The following is an 18,106-nucleotide window of genomic DNA, read 5'->3' on the forward strand; positions in this document are numbered from 1 at the left end:
GCTACTTTTAAAAAAAGGATGGTGTTTTAGTTTTGCTTGTTTTGAATTAGGTTAGCCCTGTTTGAAGTTCTGTACTTTTAAAGTATCCCGAGAGACTATGAGATTATTTGTTTCTATTAGTGCTTTATTGGTTAGCTTTTGTGGCAAAGAACACTTATAAAAATAAGGGATTGTCAGAATGGTACATATTTTAACAAATATTCTTCCAAGGCTCTGTGTTATATGAGATTTGGGATTGTGCTTTGTTTAAAAAAATATGCCATTCCACTTTCTATTTTCCTTTCTAGTTTTAGAGGAGAAAAGAAAATGGAATATAGCCATGATAACTGTTCAAGAAAAATGTTATTAATATTTGTATTGGTTTCTGGGAAATATGATTGTCTTTATTTATTTCTCAGAAATGTGTCTTACCCAGTCTGTCAGCTCTGAAGATATTAAACAGTAAATTGCAGAAATGAATTTGTCATAAATCCTTTCAGTAACGGCACTCATGGTCTGGTGATAAATCTAGAAAGGGGAAGTTTTAATTAGTTCTTCAAAGAGTGATAATGTTTTTTAAAATGATCTGGCATCTGGCTCTGCTGGATTGTCTTGAGAGCTAATCCATCCAGCCTTGGAAGAAGGAAAATTTGACTATAAGATTTATCAAAGTGTTTACTTTGAGATTGGGCCAGTTGAAAATTCTCTCCTAACTCATGAGGATCATCTGAGAATTAGCCTAATTTGTGTTGCCTTTCATATCAAATTGAGTGTTTGGTTACTAGGTAGAGATTACTTCCCTGAGTAATCTGCCAGCATTCTTAAATTTCTTTTAGCAATGTAATTATGCTGAGGTGGGAACACACTTCAGCTTTACCTGTGTGGCATAATTGAGCTTAGGTGAAGAGTTCTGATTATGGACGAGTCTTACAGTAAGAAAATACTTCTATGCTCTTTTAAGCAGATTGTCAGATTCTTTGCAGAATCTTGGCTTGTGCTTAATATACAGGTTAGCCTGTGTCTGTTAAATTGGATGCAGCATCAATATCAAAACAGTTCAGAACTGGCCTGAGCTGTATCTAGCATGGTACTACAGTGTGATTGACAGCTGCCTGACCAGTGTTGGTTACACCCAACTGCTCTTTCCTAACTGGAAGATAGACATGGTGATGTACAAGTTGGGTTCTACCCATATCTGCTGGGATTTAATAATGAAGCTACTTCAGTTCAGTAATGTGAGTTCAGTTTCTCACACCTGTAAAACCTAGAGTATTCGCAACTGTTACCATCCTAACAGGTGTCTCAACAAGTGTTCTGCTCTTGTCATCACTTCTGAGTTGTATCCTAGCCTTCTTCTCATCAGATAGATGAGATCATCTTTCACAGTTGAGATGCGATTGTCAGCCGTGTAGACACATAACTCTTGTATGTTCACTTGGAAAAATTTTCAAATACCATTTACATTTAGAAAATAATAGATGTATTTATGGAATTTTCCTGTTGTGCTGTAGTAATATGCAGTGTTTTAAAGATGTGGTAAATTCTGTGACCAAGTTGAATCAAAAACTTCATTCTCTTTAAAACTTCATCTTTTGTGATCCAGGCCTCTAATGTGTGAATGGATTGGACACCAGTCTTTTCTTCTGTAACCAACACCCAGATGCCTCTTCCCTTACTTTATACCATCTTGAATGTTTGGGATTCTGGTATTTGTTGGACGAGGTGTTGAGCCTTTTCATACTCAAATGAAACTTGAAACATGATTGCACAATACAATCTCAAATTAAGAATGCTTTGACTAGAAATGCCGCTCTGGGGCTTTGAGGTGCAAACACCTAATACCTGGTCTGTGCCTCTTGCATTCCCTAGAGTACGGGAAAATACTATTGCAGTGTTCACCCTGCCTTTCCATATTTCTGCCTGGCCGTGCTTTGTTGCTAGAATTGAAATGTGAAACCTTCCCTTCAGAGTGTTCACAAAAAGTCGATTGTACTGAGTTTGGGAATCCTTAAAGTTACTTACTTAATGAGTGGACTGGAGCTTCTTACTCTTTTTCATAACACTGTTCATTGTTGAACTAAGGTCAGCTTTATTGCTTATGGGGTGTCATGGGTTTTCTGATACCATGTTTTATGTCCCTATGTAGTCAGGGATCCTGTACAATGTGACCTGTCATTAGAGTCATTTAGTGCAGCATCTAATCAACAGAAGAGGTAGAAGATTGGTTCTGTGGAACCCATCAGAGGAAATTTTATTGAAACAAGATGATACAATTTTCTTGAATTTTATAAACTGTTGTCATTTACATTACTGATTTTCCAGTGATAATTGCTTTTGTGAGGGAAGGGTATGGGAATTTAAAACTGCCAATTATACAAAATCTTTATGGCTTTTTAAAGATTATGTAGTTAGTTGTGTGTGGAGTTTGTATATTTGAAAGCATAACTCCCCTCCCCCCCCCCCCCCCCCCCCGCCACTGCTTCCATTGCATGTTCCATGTAGAATTCTCTCCAACTTGGTGCTAAACATTTCTACCACAGACATTCCTTATCCTTTATGGAGCTGAAGGTTTGGTGTGTGTCTGAAACAGTTAGGCTTTCCTTTATCAGCCTACTTTAACAATAGTGTGTTCAGATAACTTCAGGGGGTGCAAGTGCTTTATTGAAACTCAAATGTGTATAACTCATAATATTCCACATCTGTATTCAGAATCAGTATTAACCAATAAAAAAAAGACAACACATTCTCACTGTGTATTATTTAAGACACCTAATCTTATAATTCGTAATTTCTGAATGTGCTGCTTATTTGATAATAGTGAGCTATTAGGAGGCCAACTTCTTTCAATTTTATGATTCAGAAAGAAATACCAGATCTGGTTACTTGGGCTGACTTACCAGCTTTTAGCATGGTAAGTCAACAGTGTTCACAATGTAGTCAAAGCACAAAGTGGTCATCAGGACTTACGTTAGACTCTATGGCGCCATAGTTGTCTTACTCATTAACTCATGGGCGCTCTTAGGCAAAATCATAATTAAACACATCTTTAAACATGATCTTTAACTATCTTGCTGCTGTCCGATTTTCATACATCACACATCATTGTAGATCAACTGAATGGGATTAACACTGTGCTAAAGAAAAAGGCAATAATTGTTTTTAAAGAGACCTGTTTTTCCCTCTCATAGCATAATAGCTGAAGTGTGATTTTTTTTTTTTCCTGAGGGTGGGAACCTAGGAGACAGGACCTTTTCTTGCCTTGTCTATATTTATTACCAATATCGTCAAAATATAAATATAATGACTACCAATACAAACACAAACAGATGGTGGGAATCGCATACAGTCTGATGTTTTCTTAGCCAAGAAGATGGCTTGAATCTTAAAATGATGCTGCACTGAGAAATGTGGATGTGCCCTCTGGAAACACTCCAGCCCTCCTTGTCTTTTGTGTTTCCAAATTCCAAAGCAAATGCGCACACTTTTAATGCTGTGGCCCTGTGTTTGTCCCTCAGACAAGTTGGATGGCTTGAGGACTGGTACTAAAAGGAAACGAGACTGGGAGGCGATTGCCAGCAGAATGGAGGACTACCTTCAGCTCCCTGATGACTACGAAACTCGTGCTTCTGAGCCTGGGAAGAAGAGGGTAGGAGGCTTTGGTCATTAAAACGTTGGGGATGGAGAAATGACTGTCTGTAAAAGGTTTGTTGTGCAAATATAAGGACCCAAGTTTAGTCTGTAGCTCCTAGTAAAACAAAAAGTGCTACAGTTACAGACATACCTACTGTTCAACACAGAGGAGTCGATTCTTAAGAGCTTACTTATTTTTATGTTATTGGTATGATTGTTAACCTACATCTGTGTTGTATGTAACATGTGCATGCCTGGTCCCTGCAGAGGCCAGAAGGAACATCATTTCACCTATATCTGAGTCATCTCTCTAGGCCCTCTGTATTTCTTTAAAATTAATTTCCTTGGTGCTTGAATATAATACTTTAGTATGAGAGAATATAAAATGTTAGTAGATTATTTTTATGGTGGGTATTATTTCAAAGAATCTATATTTTAAAGCTCATTGCTATACTGCAGACGAATGTGGTATGCTGGCATCATGTAATCCATCACTAAAAAAGCAGAAGCAGGGAAATTTCTGAGTTCAAGGCTAGCCTAATAATCTATATAGTGAGTTCCAGGTTAGCTTTGTATGGGAATCAAAAAGTTCAAATACTGAAAATAAATCGTAAACCCACTTTTTTTTTTTTTTAAGTTAAGATTTATTTTATTTGAGTACACTGTAGCTGTCTTCAAACACACCAGAAGAGGGCATCTGATCCCATTGCAGATGGTTGTGAGCCACCATGTGGTTGCTGGGAATTGAACTCAGGACCTTTGAAAGAACAGTCTTAACTACTCTTAACTGCTGAGCCATGTCTCCAGCCTGTAAACCCACTCTTATCTATTTAGTTTGAGGAGATGGGGAAGGGAAATCCCAGTAATGGCCTTAAACACACCTGAGGACTTTAACAAAAGGCCAGGTGACATAAAATTGGCTCAAGCCAGGTGTGGTGATTCACCCTGCCATCTTAGCGCCTTGGATTAAGGCAGGAAGATTGTCCATGACTTGAGGCCAGCCTGGGCTGCAGAATAAGACACAGTATCACAGAACACAACAGGTTGAACAGTAGGAGTGGAACTGCTTGGGAAGTGGCTTGAGGTTCAGTTCTGATGACAGGGAATAGTTTGAAATTACCATGACTATCTTCAAAAAGTGATTCTTTAGAGTTGGTCAGATTACCTAAGTGACTTGGCTTTAAAATGTAATTTATGCTGGTGATGTTAGGCAGAGTTTGAGCACTTACATTTTTCACACATAAACTAGAAAGGGCAGTCTCAAGAGGCAGCATTTAATGCAACTTGAAAGGGTTAGAAAGTGATTCCTCTTCAAGAAGTTCTACGTTTTTTAGAAATATTTAAATGGCAATGAATGAAACATGTACTCAAACCTTTTGAGTGCTGATCAAGTTTTTAATTTACTTATCTATTTCTTATAGTTAAAGTGACCCTCCCCAACAAAAAAATGACATGATTTAAAACTCAAAAGTACCTGTAGGAAAATTAGAAGGAACTTGGACATTTTGAATTTTCTAGACATAGTTTCTCTGCGTAGTCCTGACTGTCCTGGAACTCTAGGACATCTAGAGCCCTTGGGACACCACACCCAGCAATTTTTAAAAATCATAAATAATTCATGCTGATTCGGTGTTGTATCTTTTTTCACATGTGCCACAGCATGTGTTGCATGTGTGCAGGTGATTTATTAGGCTTTGTGGCAGGCACCTTGTCTTAGTTAGAGTTTCTATTGCTAGAATAGAATACCTTAAAGAAAATTAACTTGAGGATAGGGCAGGGACTCTGCTCCTAGAGTGCTCTCAGCTCACGCTCCACTGACTGAAGTCAGGGTAGAAACATGGAGACAGGAAGTAAAGTAGGAATTATAGAGGGGTCTGCTTCCTGGTTCCCCATGCTCAGTCTGCTTTTGTACACGACTCAGGATCACCTGCCCAAGGTAACATCACTCCCATATGGTCTGGGGGTCTGGCTTTACCCACATCAATCATAATCAAGAAAAGGCTTCACAGACTTGCCCATAGACCAATCTGGTAGGGTTCATTTTCTCAGTCCAAGTTTCCTCTTTCCAAATGACTCTAGTTCTGTCAAGTTGACAAAACAACAGCAAACTAGCCAGCATAGCATCTCAGTGACCACTCAATAAGTGTTTTCTTTTAAAATAATAATAACTAAAAATGCACTTTCCGTTCCAGAGTCTAAACTTTAGATTTAAGGTTTGGTTCCTAATATCAGTATAGTGACTTACAACTGTCTTAATTCCAGTTCTAGGGAATCTGATGTCATCTTGTGGCAAGGGACACTGCACGCATGGGTTGTACATACAGGCAAATCACTCATACACAGTATAGAAAATAAATCTCTTTTTCTATAAGATCTCAGTGTCAGAGTTAAATAGCTGAATACAATTACTTAGTATATTTAACTGTTGAGGATTCACTGGGCATTTAAATTTACCGTGAGCATAATTAATTTTTTTTCTTTATTCAGTGGTCACTGGATTTCAGCCCATCCATCCTTTTTCACTCTTAACACTAGCAATAGTTCAATAAATGTGTATTATTAATTCTAAGAGGAGCCAAGAGCATTTATGAATTACTCATAGTGCATGTATTTTAACTATAAGTCCATCTTTTAAAGGAACCAATAGTAAATACTCCTGAACCCAAATATCTTCAGTTGAAACCTTATAATAACATTTGAAGCAGTGTTCTCTGTAGTTTATGAATGAAAATAGCACTACTAGCTCCCTGGGGTTTTTTGGGTTTTGTTTTTTGTTCTTTTTTGTTTGTTTGTTTGTTTGTTTGTTTTTTGGTTTTGTTGTTGTTTTGTGGGGGGGGGGTTCTAATTAAATTTGAAACAAGGGTTATTGTACAGAAATAAAGTTGCCCTTGATCAAAGTTCAAGTATATATAGTATAGGTTGCTATTTACAGGAACATAGTCATATAATATGGAAATTCAAAAGTAGGTATGTCAAGCACCAGACAGGCCTAGGAAAGCAATGGTTGATCGCAAAGGATAAAGTGGGGAAGGATCTCTGGACTGACACTAACTGAACAGGGCTCAGAGCTATAAAATGAGAACTAGAAACAAATGTTTTACTCATATTATAAAATGCCTTTGGCCAGAGATACCAAGGAGCTGATGTCAAGAGACCTTTAGTGGTAGGTTTTGTCTTATAATTATGGGAAAGTTTAAAACAGGTAAGAGTCTTGACTATATTTTAAGGTCACTATGGCAGAGAAAGAAACGTTTTTTAAAAGATTTATTTATTTTGTATTATCAATATACTGTAACTGTCTTCAGACACACCAGATCCCATTACAGATAGTTGCGAGCCACCATGTGGTTGCTGGGAATTGAACTCAGGACCTCTGGAAAAATAGATGGTGCTCTTAACCACTGAGCCGTCCTTCCAGCCCCAGAAACAGTTTTTTGACTTGTAGTTTTAAGTCTGTTAATCTACCCAAATAATAATAACAAATTATCCAAAGAGATTACCTTTGAGGTTCCCTCCCTCAAACAACCCAGTCTAATGCTTTTTTTTCTCTTTAGGTGAGATGGGCAGACCTAGAAGAAAAGAAGGATGCAGATAGGAAAAGGGCCATAGGTTTTGTGGTCGGACAGACTGATTGGGAGAAGATCACAGATGAAAGTGGTCACCTGGCTGAAAGAGCCCTCAATCGGACCAAATATATATGAGTCTTAGTTTTGAATGGAGTCATATTCGTCTGAGGTAAGGGCACCCAGCCATAAAAAATAGCCTGTCGTGTGGTTACTTCAAAGGTACTGAGGACAGCATGCTTTACTAAACATGATTTTTCTAGTTCTAATCAAGTAAGTATGTGCTAGTACTAACATTTGCAATTCAGAATATTAGAAAAGAAAGCAGCTATTTGTAAACTTGTAAGACTTAAGAAAAGCTTGGGTTCTTTGTTCTCAGGAAAGATGGAGTCATGCTAGGATAGATGCTGAAGTCTGCTAAATCTTCTGTGCACCCTTTCCTGGAGTGACCCTGTTTTCTTTTCTTTCCAGGTGGTTCGATTTGAGGTGACCTGAAGCTAAGACCCTCATGAAGCTTCTTTGTCAGGAAGCTTCTTGTGTCTCCATGTTTCAATTTTGTTTGTTTTACCACTTTTATTTTTAAAAGTTCTCCAGTATCCCCAAGAAATTTTAGAATCTTGCTCTATCCAAGCAAGACTTTATTAATATTTTTTTTAACTAATTTGGGGAGGGAAGGTTAGCTTAAGTGCTGAAGTCAGGTGTGGATCCACAGGAGGGTTCCAGCAGAACATTGCCTCCACTGTACACTGTCACAGACTATCATCATTGCTTTGTGGCTGTTTTTGTTTTTTTACTGTATGTAACTAGTAGCTGATTGTACTTGGATTAAAAACAATAAACTTTGACTATAAAGCCAATGAGATTTCATAGGCTGTGCAGCATGGGCCCTTTTCTCTTATTTTCTCAAATTTATTTTTATTGTTGATTAAGTGCAGTATGTCCTGCTTGATGAACACCCCCAAACCTCTTTACTGTTGAATATTAGCACAGTTGTTTGGTAGCACATTGTAAAAACTCAATGATTTCAAAGTGTTCCATGATAACTAAAACATTCAACTTTGCTTTATAGATAAATTTCTTTTTCAGAAATTTAACAGAGATCAAGTCTAAATATCCATTAGTTCCCTGGGGCATGTCTCTCTCTCTCTCTCTCTCTTTTTTTTTTTGTTGTTGTTGTTGTTGTTGTTGTTGTTGTTGTTGTTTGTTTTTTGTTTTTCTTTTAGGAGGGGGAAATAAGGTGTTAACCTCTGTATTCTTCCTTCCTCTTTTTTTTCTCATTGTGCTACTTTATGTTTGATTGTCCCCCTTCCCCCCTTAGCTGGTTTTGAATACAGGTGAACAGAACTAATACGTTCTATAGAACTCAAATTGTTGCCTTACTCTGAACTTGAGTTGTTGCTTTCTAAGTCAAGATCATGGTGAAGGAGTATGAAAAATCCACAGCCCTCTGGCAAGCAGCCTTTGAGCCTGCCAGCTTTTCAGGCTCTTGCCAGATTGCCTTCTGCATAGACTTTCATCTCCTGGGGAGATAATCCTACTCAGAACCCAGAACAGAGCTTATGCCCAGATAGCATTCTCCTTAAATACAGAAAGGAGGTACTTTCATCAGTCTTCAGATGAAAAGTCATTCTCTCTCCTGAAGATAGAGGTGAACTGTTTTCCTCACACACCAGGTCTTGGTGGTAAGCCAGCTTAACAGCTTGGGAACATGTCAAGAGAAGACCTCAGCATTGTATCATGGCTTTAGTTTTGTGTCATTGTGTTAGAGTTTTTCAACCTACATTAAATACTGTGTGTGCTTGGAGCTACTATTTCTTAACAGTTCAGGAGTGTCACTTTGGGTTCAGTAATGGCCTTTTCAGACTGTAGGCACTAATGGAAACCCCAATTTCTTCCTGTACTTTTCTCTGAAATTCTGAATGTTTAAGCCTAAAAGACTAGGTGCATTAACAGGTTAATATTGAATGTATAATTTGCTTCATTAAATGATTTTCACTGTTTGTAATGTTTAATTAGCTATTTTGGTGGCTAAGGCCTGTAATATATTTCTGCATACTGATCCACTTCAGCTACCTACCTTTATTATATTGAAAATGTTACATGGCAAGATAGCGAAATCAAATTGTTTGTACAAAGACTTACTTAACGCTTATTATTAGAGCTCCCCCATGTCTTTTTTCACTAAAGTAGGACTTACAAAGTTGTTTTCCTGCTTGAGACAGAAGGAAGGCCTCTTTGTTTCTCAGTTACCTTTAACCTTTCTGTAGTATTTGAAACACTCAAGATTAGTGGTGGTTACCCATGAATCTCAGGTCTCAGCAGCGTCAGCCATGACCTGCGCCAATTCTCAGAAAGTAGAAGAACCGCAGGGATGAAGAAAGAGTTGCCTGCTTTCAGAAATGGGTATAGCAAATAACCTCCATCTACAGAGGAGACGGAACCAGGAAAAAGGAACCAGGAAGCAGTAAGAAAGATAACCACTTAATACTTGATTCTGCTAGGCCAGTAGGAAACTGTTAAAAAAAAAACCCCATTTTTATTGTCACCAAGACCAAGAGAATAGAAAGTCCAGTGGTATCTTGGGAAAATTTGGGTTGGGTAAACATTGTAGTGAGATCTTCTAAGTTATAGTACCAAACCCAGAATCTGTATTTGCTAGTATTTGCAGCTTTATTAATGTTGTCTTTTTTATTATTATTTCAGAAAGCAATTGAGTGTTCTTTTGCGTTTTTATTTAAATTATATTAGTTGTGGTTTCTTTTATCTGGCTGGATTTATTTCTCTTATGGCAGAAAGAGCAAGTCAAAGTAGATACCACCCTATCCAGAGTCTTGACTGTACATTTTAAATTGAACTAATGGTTTTCCACTTGTGTTTCTTTGGTTTGGAGCTACTTGGAGTTTGTGTTGAATGTTTTATCCTGGTAACTGCAAGGTGCAGATATTTGCTAATTGGCGTCTAGGGGCTTAATTGCCAAGATTATAAAAGCAACAAGTTCTCAGATAGAAATAGACTGGATAGAGTTTAGAATTTTAATTGAAGTGTTAAGGCAAGCCACAGAAAGAGAATGAATTCTCGTTTTGTATTAATAGATTGTATTGATAGTCATACAAACTGTTCCTCTCTCAGAACCTATGTGACCTCAAGTGACTCTTACCTTTCTGAATATCAGTTTTACCTGTAGAGATGAAAATGCAATTATGAACATCTATTTACCTAATATGGATCATAGTAAAATATCCCTCAGAGTTATTCTGAGGATTAAATTGGGATAATAAACTCTGCTGCTATCATAGGACCAGCCACAAAGTAAAAGATAAAAATCAGTAATGCTGGGCAGTGGTGATACAGGCCTTTAATCCCAGGCAGAGGCAAGTAGATAGATCCCTGTGGACAGCTTGGTCAACGAAGAGAAACATTGTCTTGAAAAACAAAAAGCAAATGAGTAATAAATCACTTAACTTATTCTCACATGTCCTAAAGATGGTTCTGCCATGGTATATCGTCAGCTGCTATAGATTGAGCTGAGTGGTAGGAAACAGTGCAGGATATGAGGAGGTGGGAGAGCGATCATTTCAAAGCATTTGTAGGAAGCTGGTGTCCCATCCTCAGGGCCAACATGGAGGCTTAAGAGGCTCCAGAGCAAAGCTGGAGTAATGACAGAATGGAATCAGCAGACCATAGGCATGAACACAGCATAACATGAAAAAAACCCAAACCCATGGTGCTTGTGAGTGTCTCTCACGCTCATGCAGTATAAAATCAGAAATGGTCAGTAATGTCCTTAAAGTCGCTGCCATCTGCCCCCTCAGCTTCCCGCTGCACCTGTAGCCAATGTTAAAAGTTAGTCTTGTGCTTTGTAAGAAAAATGTGCAAGTTGGCTAAGTATTTACTTTGTCAGTGGTCTTTGTGAACTACTTTGTATTCCTTTTAAGAGTGAGGTTTAGCGGCCATTCAAGTCATACATAAAATACTTCTGTTATCTCCCTTTAGTTTTCCAAAGTTAACATCTTATTATAAAGGGTATTTTCCGAAAACTTTTAGAAATGGTTTCAACTATGTCACTATTTTTTGTGGCATTGAGCATATGATACAGATGTTCTACATGACTCATCGTTTGCTGGTTTGAGAGTCGCCCCTGGAATTCCTTGCACATTTCTGAGTCTAGACAACTACCATTCTGTTTTCCATTTGTATAATCTTGTCACTTAAAGAATACTATACATTTGAAATACATTACATCATCCTTTGGGATTGGTGTTACCGTTTGTCATTGGCATAGTTCCTTTGAGGCTTTTTCAAATTGTCCTGTATATCAGTTATTCCCTTTTATTGCTGACTAGCATTAGATCCTGTTCTCTCTTGTGGCTGTGTCATATAACCGATGTCATGAAAATTTACTTACCAGGTCTTAGTTGTTGAGTAATCCTGTTGTCTTTTGCTGCTCTAAATTGTGAATTTTCTATGCACTCAATCTGCCTTCCTGCACCTACCTAATATCTAGCAATGAAGGAACAATACCAATGACATCCTTTGCACAGACGTCCTCAAACTGTAACGCTCAGCGTAAGCACAGCGCAGTGCTAGACTGCTATCAAGAGACCATGACTGTAGTGAGGTGACAACGGCTGACTTGCTTTCCTAGAAAACCCTTGATGATTGAACTGTGACAAAGCAACGAGGACCAGAATGGCCAGAGATTCTTGGCTCCCTGATCCACACAGGACTTGGGAGCTGAGACCCCGGGCTACCGTCCTCAGGATCTGGGTGTTTATATGCTCCAAGGTGTGAACTGATCTCAGTTCTGCAGTTCACTGGTTCAAGATCCTGGGACCCTGCAGTCATGGATGGCCCTCTGCATGCCAGCAGCACTCTGCACTTGGAATTCCACGGGGAACCTGGGAACAGTGCTTTACGATGTAGGTAAAGCTTAACCTTGAGTCTTCCACTTAAGAAATTTGAATGTCCTGCCAGAGATATTCATAACCTTGTTTTTAATAGTAAATCATAGATAGTAATTTTTTTAAATCTCAATTTATATTGAGGAATAATAATAATAATCCATTCCATTGTCATTCAAAATCCCACTCAGGTGTACTACTTTGCTGAGGCTCTACTTCCCAATTAGGAATGATATTTGTGAAGTGTTCTCCCTGTCTCTCCTTCCCTCCCTCCTTTCCCTCTCTCCCTCTTTTCCTCTTTCTCATTTCTTGGTACCTTCATGACTCCATGAAGAAGACATGGAACCTCTGAAAGAGCAGTAAATGCCTCTCTCACCTTCCTCAAAAAACATCAGAATACTTTGGATCCCTTTATGTGGTTGCCAGAATTGTTGCAAGATTACCACAAATTAAAGACCTGTTGTTTGTTTTGGGTTTTTTGTTTTGTTTTGATTTTGGGTTTTTTTTTTGTTTTGTTTTGTTTTGTTTTGTTTTTAGTTGCTGTGCCAGGTGCCAGAGCTGGGCACATTCCATAAAATTGGTTGAGTGTTCTCTCATGCTTATTTTTTTCCAAGTGTAGCCTGTGTGTAGCCCCTATGTTTGCAGAGAAAATAAATAATGGAATGCTTCTCATGTAGGTGCAGGAAGCACAAATTTATGTAGAATTGACAGGTGACACCAGAGGCAGAGGGTGCTCACTATAGTGCTTGGATGTCACGGCAGGTCTGGTCAGAAGAGATCAGCACTTTCCAACCAGTGAAAATTGTAGCTATGGACTGATTTGAATCTTTACTTGCCAAATTTTCTATATTTTTCTCGAACACTTTCTGGGCACATAGTAGCACATGCTGTGACCTCATCACTTAGTGAGTGGAGTCAGAAAGACCAGGAGAGTGGGCTGGAGAGATAGCTCAGAGGTTAAGAGCACTGACTGCTTTTCCAGAGGTCCTGAGTTCAAATCCCAGCAACCACATGGTGGCTCACAACCATCTGTAACAGGATCTGATGCCCTCTTCTGGTGTGTCTGACAGCTACAGTGTACTCACATACATAAAATAAATAAATTTGACAAAATAATCTAAAGTCAAATAAGTGCTTACACTCACCCTACCCCCAAGAAACATTGTGGAAGAGGGGTGGGGAGCATGTAGTATCTGGGTGGGTCAGAACACTGTCTTCTGAATACATAGCCTGTGCACACATGAACTCACCCCCGCTAGGGTTACCTGCACAAGCTCAAACCAACATGACCACCCAGCATTCCATCAGGCAGCCTTAATTGAAATCAGTTCCTTAAAACAAAAAGGTGGGGTGGAAATTGTATTTTTTTTTAATGTGTATGTTTGAGATTCACTGAATACACACAGGGAATTATTAGAGAATAAAACTGCTGAGCCATCTCTCCAGCATCCCTACCCCCCAGATTATTTCTTAACATGAGAATTTTAGTATTTTAGCAACAAGAACTTTGTTTTGGCATTGGGTTGTAAATGGCTTGGCTCACAGAACCTCCCTGCCTCATCTGACTCAAGGGCTTTGAAACATTTGACATTTAATAGATTAGAGAAACCTTTGGGCTCATTCTAGTCACACACACACCCTACCTCCTTTTATTTTTCAGTTTTTATGTAAAAATAAGCTAAACAAAATGACTCCATTAACTTCTTACAGTGAGTGAAGGGCTGGAGTTTGGGTTTCTTGGTCTACAACTCATCACTTTGGTTTTCTTTACAATTTCTTCATAAGGATTTAAAAAGAATCTTAGGATGGTAAATTCTCTACTAATGTGTATATAACTAAACTATATGAACCTGAAATACATCCTGTAAGTTTCTCTTTGAGGAACAATGCCATATGTTTAAAACATCTTTCTGAATTCTCACAATTGCAGGGGAGGGAGCTGTACACCTAGGTGCAACAATTATTGTCTGTCTGATATTTCTTTTTTCCTCACAGCATAAGAATTAGTAATCTTAAATGTTGTCCTGGTGCAAAAACAATGGAGTTTTCTCTCAGAGTAAGGAAAAATCATGATTTTTTTTTCCTTATCTCTGTCTCTGTGGGGTATGTGTGTGTGTGTGTTAGTGTTATTTCTTTGTTTTTCAGGAAAGGAAAGGATTTCTCTAACCCCCTTTTCTGTAGACCAGGCTGGTGTCAAACTCAGAAATCCACCTGTCTCTGCCTCCCAAGTGTTGAGATTAAATGCATGCACCATCATTGCCCTGTAGTAGCCTATTTAGCTCTAGTGATTAGCATCTTATCTACTTGAATTTGTAATTGTCCATTAAGCATGTGATTAAGGACAAGCTCACACACTTCAAATGGGGTCTGTTAGCAACCTAGTTCCCAGCACTAGCTCCAGCCTCTTCCAAGCTTACTGCAGGGACACTGTGACTCAGCTCCCTGAATATCCCCTTCCAGTTTTCCTGTGTTCCCTCTTCCCTGAAGCTGATCCTCACCTTTACCCTCCTCTGAGCTCTCATGGATTTGTCCTACTGTCTTGGTTTGCCTTTATAAGTTGAGTAGCCAGGCATATGTTTTTCACATCCTCTCTGTCCTAAGAGCAAACGCTTAGAAGGTAAGAACTTTGACTCCTCCTCTGTCCTGGTATTGGCCCAGATCTGGTCTCTATCCTTACAGTTGGTGCTCAGCATTGGTACCTGGAAAATTTAAATATGGTATTAATTCATGTAGGTCAATATATGTGCAGTTTACAGAACCAGGCTTTGTGTTTGCCTTTTCACTGTCTCTGTATCTTGCCACTGATGGGGTACCCAGTCATATATTACATAAATCAGGCATCATGAATTCAAATGTCTTCAGAGCAGAGGAAGATAATACAAATAAGAGGCTTGGCCAATACAACAGGATAGTCTTCAAATAAGTAATATTCTCATGGAAAAATGCCCTTCCCCACCCTTGAAACAGTGTATATAGACTGCCTTTCTTTCTGGGACAGTTATAAATACAAGTACTGTCCTTACTGTGGGGAAAAGCATCACCTGAAGTACAGTGACACATGGCAGTGGGAGGGAGGAGAGCATGACTACGGGTAGTAATTACCTGCAAGAAAATACCAACACTCCCAGATAAAAATAATTGGAAATCTGGACTTTTATATGAAGCAGTTTTTTACAAAATAATACAGAGACTACTAGAAGCTACAAACTCCCTGCCATAATCTTAGGGCTTCTGATATATATCCTGAGGGATGGTGATAATTCTGAAAGGCATTATTAGGAACGGTTATGTGATAAAGCTGCATATATAAATGCATGATCACCTTTATCTGACATTTTGGAAAGGTAGTTTTCCCTGAGCAAGGCAATATAGTTCACTCATAGTGGAATTGCAATGGGCTTACCCTTAAACAATTTCTGAAGATAGAAGTAAGCCGTGTACACGTCCTCCAGTAGTATGCAGAAGAAGGAGCCAGTGAGCAGCTGAGTGGCTATATTGAGCTGGTGAGTTTGACCAGAATATCTGCTGTGAATATGCTTTCTGTTTAAAGCTGCCTTCTTAGCACCGGCACCATCAAGGTAGGTATAATTTGTTGTTTCCAGAGTACTGGGCATTGTCTCTCATTTTTAAAATTGATGTTTTTTTTTCAAGCACAATATATGAATTTATTTTCATTATTAAAGTTAAATATTACAGCCAAAACTTAACCGCACCCACATCACCTTTTAGGAAATATTTAGTGGTGCCATTTGAAGGTTGGTTTTACAAATGTATAGATACATTAAGTATACAGTTCTTTTTTTTTTTTTTTCCCACATCTGTGATAGCCCTTCCTTACACTTTCTGTACATTCACTGTCTTGGATGCACATAAATTTCTTTGCAGGCATTCATTTTGTTTGTTTATCTGTTTTTTGAGAGAGGGTCTTACTGTAGCCCTGGCTGTCCTTGAACTCATTATGTAGACCAGGCTGGCCTCAGACTCTGAGAGCTGCCTACCTCTGCCTTCCTTTCAGAATTAAAGGTAAAGGTGTGTGCCAACACACACACACACAGTTTCCCTCCTGGTAAGTTGCTGCCCTATTATTGGATTTCACATCCTTTCAAATGTTCCTTATGTGCATGTGTTCTAATTTTCCCAGTGAAAGCAGGGAAGAATCTGAATCCTGGGCCATCGGGAAATAATTTCTCTTTTACTTCTTCCTAGTGAAGACTGTGTTTTAAAAAACAAAAAATTAACAATGTTTGAGGTAGTTTTTTTTAATGGATTTTTTTTTACCCTATAGTGACACCTATTTATATTTTGGTCCCATTAGGTTAGAACACCCTTGTTTAAAATAATGCTTTACTACTTTGAATAATAATAATACTGTGTGTGTGTGTGTGTGTGTGTGTGTGTGTGTGTGTGTGTGTGTGTGTGTGTGTGGTCAAGGGCCTTCAGGATCATTTCTTCCATGGATCCTGGAGTCGAAATGAAATTAACAGACTTGGCACCGAGCACCTTTATTCACGGTGTCATCTCACCAACCCAGTGCTCTTGCTATTTTGGAATGCCACTTGGTGTGTAAAGGGGTGTGGTGCTCTTGCAGAGGGCCTGGGTAGAGTTCCAGCATCAGGCAGGTTCTTAGCTTCCTGTAGCTACGTCTGCGGGGGATTCAACGCCTTCTGAGCCACTTAAGGCACTGCACTCATGCATAAGTCCACACTTAACAAATACACATAATTTAAAAGTAAAAATACAGCTGATGTACCCCATTGGTCTACACTCAGATCTGGGTTAAGGGTATGCCTGATGTGCATGAGTTCCAGGCCAGCCAGGACTACACAGTAAGACTTTATCTCAAAGCACAAGAAAAGGAAGGGAAAAAGCCAGTTTTATGGTACCCTAATTTAAATCTAGAGTTTGATGTATGTTTGGAATTAATATAGGTAAACAGAATAGATTCTAGTTCAAAATAAAGTTTTTAAAATAGACATCGAATGGTTTTGAAATAGTTCACGTCTGGGATCTTTCTACCTCATGTAGTGAATTCTGCAACACTTCATGAGAACTGTTCTTTAGTTAGACATGAAGCTCATTAAACTTTTTATTAAGGGATCTTCTCTGCCAGTCTTGGTGTGTTAGTTGGAAAGTTGCTAGCTAATAAGTAATGATTCAATGTTGTGAATTCATTAGGCCATGGTGGGGTACTTTCTCAGAGTCAGTAAACTTAAATACATGATTACCCCTTCCGTTGTGTGTACATATCCAGAAGGACAGTGAGGTAGAAAGAATACGCTGCGTGAAGTCATGTGAAAGAAACTGGTTTTGGTTTCTTCTGAATCCCAGGGTTTAGTGTTTGTTTTTGAGATAGAGTCTCCATGTGTAGACAGACCAGGCTGGCCTTAAACTTAGCCTGCTAAGAGCTGGGATTACAACCTTGCATCACACATGTGGCCTCTGCTTTGGTAACTTTTAAAAAATAATCTTATATTTACTTACTATGTATATGTGTGTATATCCGTGTACACATATGCCACAGTGAATGTGTGGGGTCAGGGGGCTAGGTGTCAAACATCTTTGACCTTAACCCACTCCCCAACCTCGGTTTTTTTGGTTGTGGGTTTTTGTTTTGTTAAGAATTTAACTTTGCGGGGGCTTGAGAGACGGCTCAGTGGTTAAGAGCACTGACTGCTCTTCCAGAGTTCAATTCCACATGGTGGCTCACAACCATCTGTAATGAGATCTGATGCCCTCTTCTGGTGTGTCTGAAAATAGTGACAGTGTACTCACATACATGAAATAAATAAATTAATTTAAAAAAAAAAAAAAAAGAATTTAACTTTGCAGTTCAGGCTGGCCTCAAATTCCCACTCACTCTACTTCAGTCCCTGTGTACTAGGATTGTAGGCTTATGTTACCATGCCTGGCACATGAATAGTTTTTTAAAGATCCCAAACTGTGGCTGGCCTTGAGACATAAAGGAGGGTTGTTTGTTTATTTTTATTTATCTCCAGGTTAAAATGTATTCGTTAAAAACAACTGCTAAACACC

The 18,106-nt window shown here is 38.7% G+C and overlaps 1 protein-coding gene across 4 annotated transcripts in view; it reads left to right on the forward strand.

Moving 5' to 3' along the window:
- Nucleotides 1-7,989, forward strand: part of YLPM1 (YLP motif containing 1) — a 69,506-nt gene extending 61,517 nt beyond the window's left edge. For 3 of the 4 annotated variants that reach the window (XM_080918904.1, XM_080918905.1, XM_080918906.1), the window contains 3 exons: nucleotides 3,495-3,625; nucleotides 7,164-7,344; nucleotides 7,644-7,989. In XM_080918904.1, the coding sequence (XP_080775030.1) occupies nucleotides 3,495-3,625; nucleotides 7,164-7,310 (278 nt within the window). In that variant the 3' untranslated portion in view covers nucleotides 7,311-7,344; nucleotides 7,644-7,989. Of the gene's footprint in view, nucleotides 1-3,494; nucleotides 3,626-7,163; nucleotides 7,345-7,643 lie in introns of those variants that run through there. The other variant, XR_013975077.1, reaches the window with a different exon arrangement.
- The last annotated feature ends 10,117 nt before the right edge of the window (nucleotides 7,990-18,106 follow it).

The sequence above is a fragment of the Micromys minutus genome, assembly GCF_963924665.1.
Source record: "Micromys minutus genome assembly, chromosome: 1".
Lineage (NCBI taxonomy): Eukaryota > Metazoa > Chordata > Mammalia > Rodentia > Muridae > Micromys > Micromys minutus.